Raw genomic sequence first — 19,082 nt, forward strand, 5'->3', positions numbered from 1 at the left:
ATTTTTGTCATCTTTAAGTAGGTGATCAGCCTTCTCATCCATCCATCTCAATTAATTCCTTTCCTCACATTTCTTTTTTTTTTTTTTTTTTTTTTTTTGGCCAGTCCTGGGCCTTGGACTCAGGGCCTGAGCACTGTCCCTGGCTTCTTCCCGCTCAAGGCTAGCACTCTGCCACTTGAGCCACAGCACCGCTTCTGGCCGTTTTCTGTATATGTGGTGCTGGGGAATCGAACCTAGGGCCTCGTGTATCCGAGGCAGGCACTCTTGCCACTAGGCTATATCCCCAGCCCTCCTCACATTTCTTAATTCTGTAGGACATACATTGGATTCTTGTGTATGTTCTCTTTCCTCCTCTCCTCTTTGTTCATCTACCCCTTTCCCCTCGACCCCACCCCAGTCCTTTCAAGTATTCACTTCTTGGTGCTTATTTTGTCGAACTTTGTCTTTCCAAGGTATTACACTATTTGATATCTTCCTTTAAATCTACCATATTTCAATTAATACACTTGTATAAACTTGCATAGCACCCAATGAAATTACCTGTAAGTTTATGATAATTCTATATATTCTATATTCTATATTCTATATTCTATATATTCATATATTTCATATATGAGGAAAAATATTGTTTGTCTCTCTGAGCCTGAGTTCACCTAACAGTTCATTCCAAGTTTTTCCATTTCCTTACAAATGATGCAATATTATTCTTTCTAATGTAAGAGTAAAATTCCATGGTGTATATATAGCACAGTTTCTTTATCCCTTTCTTCACTGAGGAGCAGCTGGGCTGATTCCATACCTTCGCTATGGTGAATAGTGTTGCAATGAACATGGTTGTGCTGGTGGCTTCATGGTATCCTGGTAGATTTTTCATTATTAGAGAATTTTCCTTTTTGTTGAAGAAAACATCTTTGAAGAACAAAGACATATGATGATTTAGAGTATTTTGATAATAAATTTTAGAAGCTTTAATGCATACTCCCAAATGAGAGATATTTAGACCTTAAAGAATTAGATGATCAATCAACCCAAAATTTCTTATGGAAGCATAAGCGACTCCAAATAGAAAAAGCAATTAAGAGAAAACAAGAATGATGCTGACAGTATTAAAATACCAGACTTCAAATCTTACTACAGTCATATTACCAAAAACAGGATGGTATTGGCCCCCAAATAGAGCCAGAGTCCAAAAAAATGAAAGAACCTCCCAACAATATATGGAGTTTTTGTCTAGTGAATTGGAAAAGATAGAAATTTGGAAGACGTTAGGACTAAGAGCCAAAAAATACAAAGCAAGGATTGTTTCAGAAGAGAAAGACATGTAGGCTGCCTGGCTGTGGGTGGTAAGGACCAGTCAGTGGCAAAAATTCCTTGTGATAGAAATATCTGCAGGAAATTCTAGCAAACAACATCTATCGATCTATTCTAACCCACTCTTCTGTGTATTAGTATAAATCTTCTAAATAAAAGCAGTATGGTTATTAAAGGTCTATATTAATTTTGGCTTAGGACGAAGGAAAAAGGAAATAAGTCATGCTTCACACTTGACGTGATGGTCTAGGTCAGTGTGTATACAAGTATAAATATTAAACTAATGGAGACAGGAAATGGAATCAACACACAAATCTTAACAGGGAGACTTGGAATGCCCTCAATGGTTTTGAGGAGGGTTCTAGACTTTTGGTACCCAAAGACAGGAAAATGTTCATTTGAATATTATTTTTACACAGATATTAGATGTGAGTTTGAACATTATTTTGGACAAGCATCTCTGCGCATCTCTGCATTTTCTGGCCTCTCTTGTGAGTTTTGTGGAGGTTCTGGGCCCTTCCCTGTGCCTCTGCTTTCTTGGTACAAGGAGGAGTTTTATTCTTTCTCTCCTTCCCATGGAGCTTTTGTGAAGCTAGACAAGGAGAGTGTTTTGAAGTGGCTAAAGGTGCTCTGCTTCTGACAGGATTAGATCTTACTAAGTTGAGGGTCCTGTATTTTCTTTCTTTTTTTCATAGAGAATAGAGCTGAAGGAAGTATGAAATCTCTAGATGATTGAAAGGCACCTGTTAAACTTGTCTGCTGGAAGCTCTTTGGTCTTGTCCTCCTATTTCAAAAATAAAAATATATATGATCACAAATAACAACATGTAGAGTCTTTATCTAGAGAAACACACACACACACACACACACACACACTCACACACAGACAGAGCATATCCCAGAACTAGGGTGATAGACAGCTTTTTGTTGGGGGGAGGGGGCTGAGGGGCAAAAGGAAAATCTGGAATCCTGTGAGGTTTTTATTTAAAGTGTTGTTATATTCTTCACGATATATATTTTAATCAATTTTATTTGTGAAAATTTTACATGAACATTTTTATCTCATTTAGCCAGGCTTATGCTGTCATTTTATATGTATGGGGTAGTGACTTACACAATTCACCTTAGTCCTGAGCTTGATTTGCCTAGTTTTCAGATTTCTAAAAATTTGAGGCTCAAAATATAAAAAGGTTGGAACACTCATATAAGCACCCATCAGTGGAAAATTCCTCATTGAACTCATGTAGGTCACAGTCAACACCTAGGCATACTAAACCTCTTGTATTACATTTACCTTCAGGGTATATGTTTAAGGTCTATATGAAACCAATGTGAATTTCATGTTTAGACTTGAATATCTAATTATGTATAGCTAAGTATTCTCAAATATGAAAGCATTTGAGATTCTTTGTTTTAATTATCCTTAAGTAGTTGTACAAAGAGGTGCCATTTAACAAAGTGGTTTATGAACACATCTTGATCAGTGTCACCCCTTCAACATTCTCACCTTCCTTCAACTCACCCCTTCCCTTCCCTTTCCTTAATTTTTGGGTATATACAATCCATTCTTGACTGCATTTCCCCCTTCCCTCATCATTTGTCTACCCCTCTCCCTTGGTCCTGCCCTTTCTCTTGTATGTACCTGTTTCCTGGTGCTAATTTTGTTGGGATTTGAAGCATTAGAAATCTTAAACATTTTGGAAAAGAGATATTCAACTGCAGAATCCTGTGCTGTCACCAAAGTGCCATTGGTCTTCTCTCCATATGTGTTTGCCCACATTGATCTCTTTTCCTGAAGAATTTTGTCCATCACTACTACATCCTCTCCTCTTTCCCAACTGTCAAAATACATCTACTGTGGGAAAACCCCCTAGATCTACCCTACCTCTAGGAATCCCTATGGCACATTACTCATGTTTTGCTTTAGTTTGGTGTTTGTCACCAGGATGGACAGTTATCTCTTCTATTAAGTTTTCAGAGTTCTTTTTTTTTGGGGGGGGGGGTGACTCATTTTTTTAATTAATTAAATTTTGTTGACAAGGTGTTGTGTAAAAGGGGTGCAGTTACATAATAAGGCAGTGAGTACATTTCTTGTGATATCTTACACCTTCATTTTTCTTTCCCTTCCCTAGATCAGGTAGGCATATATACAATACCCAGTGTACCAAAATCATATACAGTAACCACGTAATGTACACCAAAGGAAATTCACCTAGAACTTTAAATGTAACGTCAACAATAGAATCCTCCTGTGTCCTTCTCTTGAAGTTGTTTTTGCTTATACATAATGTAAGGTCGCTGACTCATCTGTGGAAATATCATTTGAAAAGAAGGTTATTGTTTTGCAGACCTGGTCTCTACTGTCCCCCACCCCTCAACAGTCACATATCAAGGAGGCCATGCCCCTTTGTTCTCTGTGTCCTAGGCTTGTCTTGCTCAACATTATTTGTTCAAGTTCTGTCCATTTCCCTGCAAATACCAATATTTTATCTTTTCTAATAGCTATGTAGTATTCCATTGTGTATAGATACCACATTTTTTGTATCTATTCATCTGTAGTGGGGCATCTGGGTTGTTTCCATATGTTGGCTATTGTGAATTGTGCAGCGATAAACATGGATGTGCAGATGTCTTTATGACAGGCACTGTGTATTATTTTTGTTCCATTTTGTATCTTTTGCTCTTTATGAATCGATGAACTAGAGGTCTGATTTTCTCTTTGTTCTCATCACTGTCAAAGTGAGTAACAACCTCTACTCTTTTTCATCTTCCTTACTTCCTTATTGGAACTATGAACCTGCATTAAGTTGTTCAGTTGGGATTTGTTGGGATTCAATTGAACAGAATGTCTGTGAATCTGGAGCTTAAAAAATCCTATCAGTTCAAAGATGCAGAGAGCTGACAAAGGACATGCCCACTAGAAGATCTTGCCAAAGTCATTCTGGACAACATCCCAGGCTGCCATTTTCCCACTAGTTTCACTTGTATTTAAGGAAATGAAGAGACAGTTAATGGGACATCTGACTCCCAGAAAGAGCAATCAGAAGACACAATGGATGCATCTTGTTCAGGTCTCAGGAAGGCAGTCAATGTGAATGAATGACTCTGCTGTATCAGAATACAGTCACACTAGTTGAGGGTGGCATCTGGCATAATTTTTGGCATTGCTTTGATTGGAGAAAGCAAAGCCAGAGACATTTGAATCCTCAAAGGTCTGTGCAAAATTGAGATTCAGTTTTTTTAAAATTATACTCAGTGGGTGTGTGTCAGAGATTTGGGAAATGGGATAAGGAGATTTAAATCTTCTTTCTTCCCATGTGAGGTAGACCAGGTGCCTTGTTAGAAATCCACAGGAGCAGTAATCACCTGTCCTAAGAGGCCACTTTAACCATTGCCTGGGGACCTCAGAGGTGTTGTAGCATCTATTACATTTTCTCTTGGGATTTTTGTTGGAGCCAAGAACTGCTGTCCTTGTGTGGAACTGAACAAAAGCCAGGGTGAAGAATACATCACCCTAACCAGATTTAGCAGATCATGGGAACCAAGAGGAAGAGAAGAGAGTCCTTGATCAGAATAAAATTGTTCGGAAGGATCTTGAAGGTCATTATAGAGGAACAGACATGCAGCTAAGGCATTGTTGTGTTTTACATTGATTCACATTGTGTGTGTGTGTGTGTGTGTGTGTGTGTGTGTGTGTGTGTGTGCGCATGCATGAGTGAAATGAAATTTGGAAAGAGACACTGGGCTATTTGGCCATAATCGAGATTTGTGAGGGAAACAGGAAGTACTCAGACTTCATGCTGCCCAGTGCAGTGCTTTCCCTATCACACTTCTAGAATGATTCTCTCTCTTTTTTTTTTTTTTTAAAGTAATTCTGTTTTTATTATTAGGGCGTTGTACAGAAGGGCTGCCATTTCATAGGCCATGTAATGTGTACATGTCTTTTTTTAAGGCAATGTCACCCCTTCCTTTATTTTTCCCCACTTTCCCCTTCCTGTCCTGCTCATAAATTACATAGGTCATTTTGCACACAGTATATACCGAATAGCATGATTGCATTTGTGTACCTTCCTCCCTGTCTTTCTGTGTCCTCCCCACTTTACTCTTCCTAGAAGGTAAAAAACAAAACAAAACAAGAGCAAAAGCAAATACCACCAACACTACTAACAACAATTATGAAAAAACCCTCTATTTCCATTTCCTGGAGTTCATGTCAATAAGTAGTATTTAATTTAATTTATTTGTCCAGTTGTGGGGCATGAACTCAGGATCTGCTCATTGTATCTGAGCTTTTTTGCTCAAGGCTAGTGTTCTACCACTTGAGCCACAGCTCCACTTCTAATAAGTAGTATTTTAAATATTCAGAGTAGTTACGGTTTTTGATTCCTCCTCTAAGGGTATCCTCCTTTAGTCTGACTGCATGTGAATGTCTAGAATCCTGTAGAGGTTATCATGTCGAGTTATATTTAGATCTAGCTTCTGCATATGAGAGAAAACGTGTCATTTGTCTCTCTGAGCTTGGCTTACCTCAGGTAACATGATTTGTTCTAGGTCCATCCATTTCTCTTCAAATGACAAAATCTTATTCTTTCTAATGGATGAGTAAAATTCCATTGTATATAGGTACCACATTGTTTTGACCCACTCATCTGTTATAGGGCATCTGGGCTGTTTCCATAACTTGGCTAGTGTGAGTAGACAATAAACATGGATGTGCAGGTGTCTTTACTCTCCTTGGAGGCTTCTTTAAGTAGAGGAAAAGAAATGACCTTTCGGAAACTATGGGAAATAGCGGACCAAGAGGGAGGAAGACTCACTAGGTAATGCTGAAGTGGGATTCAGGCAGTGACCTGGCTTCTTTGGTTCATACACAATCCAGGTCATGAGATTCAATTTTCTTTATTTATCAGTATCCCCAGTAGGTTGGTACAACATTATTCTCATTGCCAAAGTATTTTGCTTTGATGATGATTAGTCTTTTGTATCCTGTGTCTCTGCCAAAGGACATTCAGTTGGCTTCAATTTCTCCATCAGCTTTCAGATGCTAATAGACTGCAGTGTTGGCCTTTGTTTTGTTGAGTACCAGTGAGCACTCCCCCAGAAGGGGCTGCAGGAAAAGCCATGGGAAGCACATGAAAACCGGTCACAAGGTAAGCAGAGCTTCTTTGTCCAGCTTTGTTCTTAATGATAGTGCCACCACTTACCTGCTGCTCAATCTTGGTCTTGAAACGGAGTCATGACTGAGTTTCCCCTTAAAGTGAGGATTAAATGACTTAGTATTTCATCACATGGAACTATATTGACAAGATAGTTCTTATAAAATCTACTTGGTGAAAAAGAAATAAGAAGGTTCAATGATCACATCAGCAAATAAGCCTATTGTCAGGTTGAGTGAGCTTTTATACTTTAGACATTTTCTAGATTGTGCACAGTACTATTCTCTGTACAAGGTGTTTCATACCTCATTTGATAACTTTATCCTATAAAAAATATAAAACCCGTACTATGTGCTGGGCTCCAATGGCACGTAGTGAGTGACTGGAGGAGGCAGAGTCAAGAAAGATTTCTCATGGAAAGGATGATCTGAGCTGAGCGTTGGAAGTCAGTGGAAGAGTTGGAAAGCACCTTGGGGATTGGCAAAGGAGGAGCTGGAGGAGGAGATTCTGAATAGAATTCTGAATAGGATTCTGAATAGAGAGGGTGTTCGGCCAAAAGCATAGACTGATGGCAGAAGCAGAGAAGCTGCCAATGTCCCAGGATGGCTGGAGAAATAGTCAGAGGGTGAGTAGTGACTGTGGATGCCAAGGGTGGGAAGGAAGGGGCAGGAGAAAGTAAGCACGGAGACAACATAAGAGGACATTTTCAACATTCCAGAGTCTCAGTCATGTGCTATTCATGATGAGGCAACCATGCGGGGTTTTTTTGTTTTTAAGCAAGGAATGAGATATGAGCAAATTCAAATATTAGAAAGATTAGGAGTCTTATTGGCCTTTTGAATAAAGTAATAAGAGTAGGCAAGAGGTCGATCTGAAGGCAGGGAAAATAGTTCCTTGTGTGTTCTTTAAGACAAAGAGACAAAGAGGACTAGAAACGAGAGGCAGGCCTGTGTTCTTGGGAGAATAAATAAAAGGGAGCATCCAGAGATGGAGAAGCACCGTGGTAAGCAGGAACTAGGTATCAGTTCCCAAGTTTGCCAGCAGCAAAGCTTTGGGTCCCAGTGATGATATGACCCAAGGCCTCATGCATCTTCTTAGCAACCGCGGTGTAAAAAACGTGAATTCTTCTTCTGGACATGTTTTCCCCTTACACCTATGCTGAGATAATTCTATGTATCTCAGAACTCGCTTGGAGGGAAGGATGAAGAACAGCTATCTTCATGGTCCCACGCACACCGTGTATTTTGCCTAAAGTCTATGCTCAGTGATTGTAAGCAAAGGCAGGTAAATATCATTTCCAGCCTTCTGGACATGGTATTTCCCATCTCGGTCCCCTCAGGTACAGCATGCTGGCTTCATGGCAGAGGCAAACCTCACCTTTGTGACCGAATTCCTCCTGATCGCCTTCACCGAACATCCCGAACGGGCCCTCCCTTTGTTCTTCTTATTTTTCTTCATCTATCTCACCACTCTCTTGGGGAACTTGGGCATGATCGTTGTGATCCGTGTGGATCGCCGGCTCCACACCCCGATGTACTTTCTCCTGAGTCACCTCTCTTTCATGGACATCTGCTACTCGTCGGTCACCGTGCCCCAGACCATGGCTGTGCTGTTGGAGCACGGGGCCGCGTTATCCTTGACTCGCTGTGCCGCTCAGTTCTTCCTCTTCACCTTCTTTGGCTCCATCGACTGCTACCTCTTGGCCCTTATGGCCTACGACCGGTACGTGGCTGTGTGTCAGCCATTGTTCTATGTCACTATCATGACGCAGAGGACTCGATGGGGTTTCGTGGCTGGAGCTTACCTGGCTGGTCTCTTCAGTGCCTCTGTGCGGACCATCTCAGCCTTCACCCTCTCATTCTGTGGAAGCAACGAGATCGACTTCATCTTCTGTGACCTCCCTCCTCTTTTAAAGCTGACCTGTGGGGACAGCTACACCCAGGAACTGGTGATCATCGTGTTCGCCATCTTTGTCATCCCCGCTTGCATGGTGGTGATCTTGGTGTCTTACCTGTTCATCGTGGTGGCTATTATGAAGATCCCTTCAGTGGGAGGCCGGGCCAAGACCTTCTCTACCTGTGCCTCACACCTCACCGCTGTGTCTCTCTTCTTCGGCACCCTCATCTTCATGTACCTCAGAGACAATGCTGGCCAGGCTTCAGAAAAGGATCGGGTGGTGTCAGTGTTCTACACAACCGTGATCCCCATGTTGAATCCCCTCATCTACAGTCTGAGGAACAAGGAAGTGAAAGAGGCTCTGGGGAAAATCCTTCATAGAGTCAAACTCTCCTAACCATTTCCCAGCAAGAAAAATCCAGAGTGGAGTCCCCGAAGTTTGGAGTCCTCTTTATTTAATATCCATTAAATATTTAAACAAATAGGCCATGGTAAAAGAAACTGGGAGGAAATGAAGACAAAGGCCCTCAGAAGAGACTAGAGTCAGAGCTATGACTCCCAGAACACAAAAGGTTCTGGAATATAATCTTGTGTAATACAGATGTGGCTTGCCTGACCAGTTTGTGGTTCTAGAACAAGTTTTTATTTTTGCAAGATGTTCCATGAAAATTTTCACTGCATAAAAAATGTCGGAAATAATGTTTAATAAACACCTTGTACTACATTCTTGGGCTATGTAATCAGTAATATTTTTACTTACTGTATTTACTTTATCACATATATAATCTGCCTGTGAATTTATCCATCTATCAATTCATCCATCAACCCAGTTTGTATTTTGATTAATCTTAATGTGAATTGTGATGTCAGCATTAACTGCTATGTACTTCAGAATTAGGACATCAATTAGGATTTAGTATTTGGACTACATTTATTTTACCTTATTTTTGGGCTTGTTCTAGGTCTTGAACTCAGGCCTAGGAACTAGCCCTTAGCATTTATGCTCAAAGATAGCACCCCAGCACTTGAGCCACAGCTCTATTTCCAGATTTTTTTCTGGTTAATTGGAGCTAAGAATCTCAAGACGTTCTTGCTCAGGCTGACTTTGAATCACTATCCTTAGATCTCAGCCTTTTGAGTTGCTAGGATTACAGATGTGAGCCATCAGTGTGCAGCACAGAATATCTTTTTTTTAAATAAAGTTTTATTAAGTTATGGCAATTTGATGACCCAATAGATGATATTGGCTCTTTGGAAACACTCTTGAGATTCAGCTATTGATTCCTGGGGATGCATTACATGAATTGCTTAACATCTACAATAACATGTCTGTCCATTGCCTTCCCCTCTGGAAACACAGCTTGTTGTTTCTCCTGTCTCACATGTTCCTGCTTCTATTTGTCTATTGCATGCTCAAGAATCCACATGGTTGAAGGCATTCCTGTCTCACTGCCCATAATGCTATTTCTAGTTTGTACAATTGATGTTCACTGTGTGTTCTTTGAAGCTTTTGTGTGTGAGGCAGAGTATTGCTACATTCCGTGGTGGGGTGGCAGGAAGGTAACACTTCCTGTCCTGAATCCCTAAGCACTGCAACATCTTAGCCTGTTTTGAAAGACTCCTGAAGCATATTGACTTTTACATCATTGCTTCTCAAACCACAGGTCCCTTGCTCCCAAGGCAATGGAAAAGAACAGTTCAACTCATCTTTTCTTTAATTTCTTTAATTCTTATTCTGAAAGTAAAACTTCTCTCCCATACTCTGGAATAGCAAATAGACAAAGAAACATTGAGAGGAAACATTGACATCAGGATGGATCCTTCCAAAGCTGATTTAGAGGGCCTGGGTGATCCTCAGCCTTGAGTTGGGTATTCCTGGAGACCAACTCTGATCAATTCGGTCTTGTCCTTGTCCAGCCCACAATGGTTGGCTGAGTCTACCTCATTACCAGCAGCTGTGCTTGATGCTTGGAGAAAGAACAAGGACTGGCCAAGTATGCTAAGACTTTCCCATCACAACCTGCTCACCATGCAACTTAGGTGCCACGTCCAACCCACATATTATTCTCTTTTTAAAAGGAGAATACAGACATTACAAAAGTCAGAATACAGGAGAATACAGACACTATTTGCAACTATGGAGTTCGGAGATATTCATGTGGAAAGTTTTCAGTGTGACTGGGACTGGGAGTTTGGAGTGTACATTCTGGGGTCGGACTACTGGGCTCTAACTCTAGCTCTGTCTCTTACTGTAGCAGCACTGGGGTTCCAGTTAAACTGGTGCCTACGCTTTCTAATGGCTTTTAAAATGGTGATAGAACTTGAGTCATGGATAGAACCGTTTCATGGATTAAATAAGTTAATACATCTAATCAATCAGTCCATCCATTCATCCATCAGGCATGTTCCTGGCTGTTATCTTAGAACAGTAAACTGTCACATAAATGGGAAGCAGCTAAACAATCTTTGAGGTTAGTTTGTTTATTTCCCTTCCAAAGTTTGTCTCAGGAAAAAAATGTCTCAGGGAAAAGTGGCTAACCCTCTTTTTTTTTGGCCAGTCCTGGAGCTTGGACTCAGGGCCTGAGCACTGTCCCTGGCTTCTTTTTGCTCAAGGCCAGCACTCTGCCACTTGAGCCACAGCGCCACTTCTGGCCGTTTTCTGTATATGTAGTGCTGGGGAATTGAACCCAGGGCCTCATATCCCCAGCCCACTAACCCTCTTTTAATTTAGTCAGTTATAGGCTCTAACAGAATATATAAAAACATAATCAATACCCCTCTGAAGCTGAACACCTGGTGGCTAAACTACCCTAATTACCATGCTTACGGACCTAATAACTGTTCTTTTTATTTTGAAATTTACAAATAGCCTTATTTTATTTCTTTTCTCTTATGGTAAAGACACTTAATGTCATTACAAACAAAACTACATGTACTAATATGGGAGGTTACTTGTAAGATTTAATATACTAGTTAGCTGCAATTAATAGAAACTGCATATAACCAATAGGGCCTAGAAACCAGATTGCAGTATCAATATTTTTTCTATAACATTAATTGAAATTGATTTCAAGTCAGTGCAATGAAGAAAATGGAGATAGAGCATCCTAAGGTCATGTAGAAGGTCATGTAGAAGACAGAGAAGTCTTTTAAAATCTGATACATTGATACATATTTGCCATGCAAAAGAAATCACTACCAACACTAAAGTCCCATCTACCCAAGAACATTGTTACAAAACGTGTAGGAGAAACAATGTTTCAGTGCTACTTAAAACTCACTATATTATGTAAATAGTAATTTTAGAAAAATATAAAAATGAAGATATCCAGCATATAAATATCTAAAGCCCTGACACAAATAGACATAACAAAAAAGATGAGAGAAAACATAAAGTAGGGGAAAATACTCCATAATATTCTCTGACATGAAATTTTCTCATTATGTATGTAGTAAGGCCCAAATTAAGGACCGGCCAAGTGAGGACTTTTTCCATCATTTAAATATAAAAGAAGCGAAAATATAGGATATCCAAAATGGAATAATTTTGAAACTTGTGAATTAGACCTGGCTAATAACCATTCTTATATTCTTTTAAGCATTTTAAAACAATTAAAATTCAATTGAAAAAATAATTAGATATTTGTAGGATTTGATTTGATCTACATGCTCATTTGGAAAAAGATTCAGTCAACCTAATTAGTTAGGTTAATTCACTTCACTCTGTCAAACATTTCCTGAAATGGGTTACAATGGCCTCAGAAGCTGATTTCACCGGATGGAGTGGTAGATGTAATAAATATTTATGTACTAGATCTTCAGGGACCCACTTCATGACTCCAAGGAAAGTCTTTCTACAAGAAATGCACCCACTGCCTTACGTATGAAACTGTAACCCCTCTGTACATCACTTTGACAATAAATAGTAATTATTCAGAAAAAAAGCTCAAAGTGGTGTACTCTAAGAGATCTTTCTAGAACTCCCAACCAAGTCCCTTACCAGTAGGAGCAATTGCTTTCAGGGGAACCAATCTCATATAGACTTAAGGAGCCAGATCCTGAGATGAATCATCAGGAGATGCTGTTCAAGAGAATAATGACGTGTTTGGCACTTGGATAATTGTGGAGCCTCTGTAGGGTTTTACTGCATCAGGAGCCTCCATCTCTGAGAACTCTGAATCTGTAAGAGGCTAATGTAGACGAGACTTTGTGCTTACTTTTAGGAAGTGGTGGGTTAGCTAAAATTGTGATATCTTAAAGTGACTTTACACATCTTGTGAAGCGTGGTTATGTACTAGGACTTCCATGTGAGCACATGAAGGGGTCCCCAAACTTTATGAGAGCAGTAAACCTATTTGCCTACTTCAGTCCCCCGGGAAAGAATGAGAGCATCCTGTTAGCAGTTTTTAAGCCTTGCTGCACATTGTAATCATCTCAGGATTGAAATGATCCTTGTGTCTGGCTCCTGGTCTCAGACATTCTGATTTAATTGTTGAGAGGTGCAATCTGGATCTTGGGATTTTAACAGATCCCCGGGGAATTCTTCCATGCAATGAAGTTTGGGAACCACAGCCTTGGAGTTCACTTATGTCTGTGTATTTTCTGGAGTATGTCTGGAGTACTGATGATGTTTAGGTCCTTGTTTTGCCACCATGAAGCTTCATGACATGCTCTGTATCTAGCTCTTTCAATGATTTATATGACAGGAAACCTAAACTCACATTGATCATACATACATACATATATATGCATATATATATATATATATGCACACATATGTGTGTGTTGTATTGATTATTTTTCTTCTATTTATAGCATCACAAATAGAGTGTAAAGCAGGGATAAGCTCCCAAGAATACTTCTTCAGGCAGTGGATCTAAATACCACTGTTGAAGATTTACTGTATGGGGATTTTCTGGGGTGACAATGTATAGTTATCTGTTTGTTATGAATAAGGGCATCCAGAATTCCCTGGAGGTGCTAGGAAGGCTAGGCTAGCATCAACATCTTTTGTAGTCCTGGATAATTCTCAATCACACGGAAGCTTCAGTACCAGTGGGGTCACCTTCAAGAACTTTCTTAGTTTTTCCTGGTGGAAGTTTGTTCACAGATGACTTCCACCTATCTCCCCAGTATTTCATCTGGGGACTCTTGATACTGTGCTGGGCTCTTGCCAAATGGTAATCAATTCCAGCATGCCTTTGTGATGGGAGGAGAAGCTCGTGCTTATAAAATTGCCTTTTCTAGCTTGCGAGGGTGGCACTGTGTGAAAGAAACCCCTGATGAAATTCCCAAGTGAGATCTAAGGAGCCTTAAAAGAAAAACATGCCTTTCGGCACAAAGAAGGAAGAGTGCAAGACTAGGAACCATTTCTATCACATCCACAGGACGGATGGGGATTTGGGAGTTTGAAATTCAAGAGAAACCTTTGGAGTTATTAGACACCTTGTTAGGAAGGCAGAAAACCAACTGCCCCCCTAGAGAGTCACCTCAGGAACCAATTAGGGTGCAACTAGAGAGGGGAGTACAGGTGCATTGCCGCCAGGGTCTATGGTTGATCAGAAGCTTTGGGAAGAAGCTAGTCCCCAGCCTTGCTGTCTTGGGATGAGTCTTAAAAAAACACCCCAAAACCAAACACAAGGAGATTAGTGTCAGGGATGTCTTGCATTGCCAAGGATAATAGGAAAGAGAGATACTTGCAGCTACAGCAGTAAACTGGAAAGGAACTGGAAAGGAACCCATCTTAACCAGGTTGCTCTGATTATGATCCCATGCAGTGTTATGTTGTTTATTGACAGGAAGAAAGGCAAGGTAATTAAGAGGAAATGTGATTTGTCCAGGGTCACACGTGTGCTGTAGGTGAACTAAAGCCATGTTTTTCACTAGATTGCCAAACCAAGGAGGAAGGCACTCCCAAAGTGGAATTCAGGTAAGGAGGGCTCATGCTCAGCTCATGGCTTACAGTTATGTGTTGTTATAATCTGTAATGGGTCAGCTCAGCATTGGCCTGGGTGTTGCCGCATCAGGCATTTAAACCTGATGGAGACCTTCCTACTGCCTTGTTCTAGAACTCTATAACCACTCAGTCCACAGACCTGGATTCCTCAGGCAGGCATATGATGAAGAAAGAATTCTGCTCCATTCTGTGGTGTGGGAAGTCCTGTGCCACAACCAGCAGAAGCACCAGAAATTCCTGGAGTCTGCGGGAATGCAGATTGGTCTGAGAAACTGCAACCCCCAGAAGGACAAATACTTTTCTGGCACTGTCAGGCTTAAATCCACCCCCGACCTAAGTTCTCTGTGTCTGCCCTTAGGGGACCAGCGTGGTGATGAGGTACAGACAGTGGATAGGCCCTCACATAGACATCAATGCTCTGAAGAAGTTCAACAAGAAAGAAGAAACTGGGCAAGAAGCTGGCTAAGAAATAGGAGGCTTTCTGGCTTCACATCTCTTGATCAAGCAGATCTTGAGTAAGGCTGGCAAGTTCTCTGTCCTGCTAATACACAATGAACACATGGTGGCCAAGGTAGATGAAATAAAGCCCACAGCTACATTCTAGATGAAGAATCAGGCCTGATAAGGCTTTGCTGGCTGTTGCTGGTATGTCGGTCAGGTGAAGAAGACAGACCATGAACTTAGGTATGACATCTGCCTGACCACTTCCTAGTGTCATTGCTCAGGAAGAACAGGCAGAAAGTCTGGGCTTTGTACATGCAGAGCACCATGGACAAACTCCAGCACCTGTGTGAAGTCATATGCTAATAAATCCTAATGCTACCAGAAAAAATTTAGATGCCTGCTATTGTCATGCAATTGCTTTTATGAGGGGCTTTAAGAACAAGCAAACAATGCTCAATGATGTTTACCAAGAATTTAAAGGCGCTTACCCTTACTCTTTTGGTTCCAAGGTTGATGTTAGTAGGTGTATATATGTATACATTTACATAGAGTCCTATCAGGCCAGCCCACTTTAATTAGGATAACAGCTGTTAGTTAAACATTCATATTATTAGACTGGGAATAGAAATATTTGTATAAGCAAGTCCCAGTACTGAGTGATAATGGACATTTTTGGATTCATGCTCTTTTTTTTCCTTAGAATATAAAAATTTCTTTTTTAAGGCATTTATTTAAAAGTTTAAGTAGTCACCATAAATGTATGGGAGGTTGCATTTAGCTTTCCAATGGCAAGGATTTTAATATAACCTTGTAAATAGGGCAGATATTATGGTTTCTTTTGGTAGAGGAAGACATGAAGGTTCAAAAAGGTTAAATGCCCTGCACAAAATCCAACAGCTAATTGGAGTGCCTTGTAAATGCAAGCTCTGATTTGTAAACCAGGTAATCACTTGCTCTTTATTCCCATTGCAATAGAGGCCTCCATTATTTATTTATTTTTCTAAATATTAGGCAATAGTGAGATATATCTTCGGCTGACTTCTTTTTTTTTTTGGCCAGTCCTGGGCCTTGGACTCAGGGCCTGAGCACTGTCCCTGGCTTCCTTTCGCTCAAGGCTAGCACTCTGCCACTTGAGCCACAGCGCCGCTTCTGGCCGTTTTCTGTATATGTGGTGCTGGGGAATCGAACCTAGGGCCTCGTGTATCCGAGGCAGGCACTCTTGCCACTAGGCTATATCCCCAGCCCCGCGGCTGACTTCTTTAGAGTATAAAGTTGGTTGAAGTTGCGTGACTGTAGGTTGCAGTTGTGTGACTCCTTTTCCTGAAATAGCTTGAACTCTTACAGTGTTTTTCTCACCTTGTCCCAGCCCTCCCAGGCGAACTGCTTGATGGATGGCTGGAAAGAACTGTACTTTAGTGACCGAGTTCTTCCTGACTGCATTCACTGAACACCCTGAGTGGAGGCTTCCTCTATTCCTGGTATTTCTGAGTTTCTATCTCACCACTGTTCTGGGAAATACAGGGATGATGATCTTGATTCGCAAAGATCGCCACCTCCACACCCCAATGTATTTCTTCCTCAGTCATCTTTCCTTTGTGGATGTCTGCTACTCCTCTGTCATTGTCCCCCAGATGTTGGCTGTGCTGTGGGAACAGGGCTCCACCATCTCCCTAATGCGCTGTGCAGCTCAGTTCTTCCTCTTCACCTTCTTTGCTTCCATTGACTGCTACCTCTTAGCAATCATGGCCTATGACCGCTATGTGGCCGTGTGCCAACCCTTACTCTACGTCACCATCATGACTGAGAAGGCCCGCTCGGGTTTAGTAGCTGGAGCTTATGTTGCTGGTTTTTCTAGTGCCTTCATTCGAACCGTCACAGCCTTCACTCTCTCCTTCTGTGGAAACAACGAGATCAACTTCATTTTCTGCGACCTCCCTCCTCTGTTAAAACTCACCTGTGGCGACAGCTACACCCAGGAAGTGGTGATCATTGTCTTTGCCATTTTTGTCATGCCTGCTTGCACCTTGGTGATTGTGGTGTCCTATCTGTTCATAGTCATTGCTGTCATGAAGATCCGCTCTGCTGGAGGCCGGGCCAAGACCTTCTCTACCTGTGCCTCCCACCTCACGGCAGTCACTCTCTTCTTCGGCACTCTCATCTTCATGTATCTGAGAGATAACTCAGGCCAGTCCTCAGAGGGAGACCGAGTAGTGTCTGTGCTCTACACAGTGGTGACCCCAATGCTGAACCCATTCATCTATAGCCTGAGGAATAAGGAGGTAAAGGAGGCTGTTAGAAAGTCCCTTAGCAGATTAAAAATTTCAGGAAGGTTCTAGATGTACCCTTGTAAGAGATGTCATTCTAGAATTTCTCCATTCTTGGCTGTTGCTGTTTTTTTTCTCTCTCACTCTCTCAAATATCACATTCCTGGGAAGGCCTTCCTACACTTACTTCAAGGTCAGCCCAAACATCCTACTCTTCTACTTTCTGACATCATTCTATTGTGACACCTGTCATCATCTGAAATATTAGATGGCTTGTGTTCAGATATTGCCTGATTCTCAGAACTGAGAAGTAGATGTCATGAGAGGACACATTAAAAAAATTTTTTTTAAATTTAGTTTTATTGTCAAGGTGATATACAGAGGGTTACAGTTACATACAATGGGCAGTGAGTACATTTCTTACCAAACTTGTTAACCTTTCCCTCATTTTTCTCCTACTTTCACTCCTTCCCAATATCCTTCCCCCAAGTTGTACAGTTAGTTTACAACATATTGTCTTGTAAGTATCACTGTTGCATTGGTTCTCCCTTTGTCTTTTGTCTCACAATTTTGATGTTCCCCTTCCCTTCAGATAAACATACACAATACCCAGGGTTCCAAAATCAAATGCAGTGACAACAGGGGCTAACCCATAAGGAAGAAAAATGCAAGAAAAAAGAAATAATTTCACATAGTACTTAAAAAATAACATTTTTTCATACCCAATACTTAGCTAAGAAGTTAGCACATAAAATGTACTCAGTAGGTACTTGAATGATAAATGATTCTCAGGTTTCATGGTTACTTTTGAATTTCCAGCTCCTTCAGTTCTTAGTATGTGAACTGCCCAGTGGGCTTATCTACTTCATAGGATTGTATTTTTGAGGATCCATGCACGAATGGGCAGGAAACATGTCAGGTTTATTCACTAATATCTTTTGACCAATACCTTCCCTGGGGAACCAGAAGTACTTGAATAAAGCATAATTAGTTGAAAAAAATTCACGAAACTATCTCTAAACACAAGTCATGTTTTGACTCAAGGAAACATTTTAGGTCCCATCATTTTTTTCTTTTGTTTTCCAATTTGCCTTCTTCTAGTTTCTGTAGTTTTTGAGTGACAATAGCAACAATTATAATAACATATGAACACACAACAGCTAAGATTTTAAAGCATAAATATATCCCAGGATTTATATTAAGTTTGCCATAGAAATGATCTTATTTAACTTGCTGAGTTTTCCTGGAAGGCAATTTCTATTATTAGCTTGGCTTTCTGGGTAGACAGAAGCACTTTAGATTAAGAGAGGTGGTGTAATTTTCCCAAGGCCAGGAGGTAAGTGATAGAGTGGGGCTTCTACTCAGCCAGATCCTGACCTCTCAATTGCCATTCCCCTGCTTCTACCTGTGATCTACTACCTACTCTAAATCCCTCAACCTGCAATTTATTGTTATTGTGCTTTTTACGTTCATCGGGACAAGGAAGGGTAAGAGACTAATATATGGGTTAGAAGGCAGTCAACAGCATCCATTTTATATCTCCTAAGTGCTAGTATTTTGTAATGTGACTGTTTCTCTCTCTCTCCCTCTGTCTGTCTCTCTTCTCCCTCTCCCTTCCTCTCTCTTTCTTTCCTGCTCCCTCTCTCTCCTCTTCCCCTCTCCATCCCTTCATAGATAGTTCCATAGCCCAAACTCTAAGCATCACCCCCTCTATAATTCTGCTAGAGAAGCTGTACTCTTTGACTCTTTGTGTAGAACATTTCATGCCAATTGTGCTTTGTCTCTCCTTGCTCTGCCCTCCCCTCCCTTCCTCTCTCTGTAGATGTTCATAAGATCATGTATGTGAAAATGAGATGTATGAATTAAGCAATGGCTTCCAGACTCTAAGAACTTTCATATTAAGGACATGTACCAAGTGTTTTAGAACAGAATTGAACAGGTAGATTTAGGAAAATAATTGCACCAGTAGCCCAGAGATTGGAGACCACATGTTAGATTTTGTTCATGTTTTTGCATAAGTCACCAAAAAGACTTATGGGTGAGGTGAAGCACCTT

General features: G+C 40.8%; 2 protein-coding genes and 1 pseudogene across 2 annotated transcripts; all 3 read left to right on the plus strand.

Annotated features, from left to right (window-relative positions):
* Positions 1 to 7,824: 7,824 nt before the first annotated feature.
* On the plus strand, positions 7,825 to 8,760 carry LOC125362138 (olfactory receptor 9Q1-like). The gene has a single exon (XM_048360805.1). It carries the CDS (start codon positions 7,825 to 7,827, stop codon positions 8,758 to 8,760), a length of 936 nt encoding a protein of 311 aa, XP_048216762.1.
* A 1,740-nt stretch (positions 8,761 to 10,500) lies between these two features.
* On the plus strand, positions 10,501 to 15,126 carry LOC125362581 (annotated as a pseudogene).
* A 1,028-nt stretch (positions 15,127 to 16,154) lies between these two features.
* LOC125362582 (olfactory receptor 9Q2) lies at positions 16,155 to 17,099 on the plus strand. The gene has a single exon (XM_048361403.1). The coding sequence runs from the start codon at positions 16,155 to 16,157 to the stop codon at positions 17,097 to 17,099; it is 945 nt and encodes a 314-aa protein (XP_048217360.1).
* The last annotated feature ends 1,983 nt before the right edge of the window (positions 17,100 to 19,082 follow it).

Source organism: Perognathus longimembris, chromosome 13 (genome assembly GCF_023159225.1).
Source record: "Perognathus longimembris pacificus isolate PPM17 chromosome 13, ASM2315922v1, whole genome shotgun sequence".
NCBI lineage: Eukaryota > Metazoa > Chordata > Mammalia > Rodentia > Heteromyidae > Perognathus > Perognathus longimembris.

Coding starts and splice junctions, on each gene's coding strand:
- LOC125362138 (XM_048360805.1), top strand. CDS start 7,825: ATGGCAGAGGCAAACCTCACCTTTGTGACCGAATTCCTCCTGATCGCC.
- LOC125362582 (XM_048361403.1), top strand. CDS start 16,155: ATGGCTGGAAAGAACTGTACTTTAGTGACCGAGTTCTTCCTGACTGCA.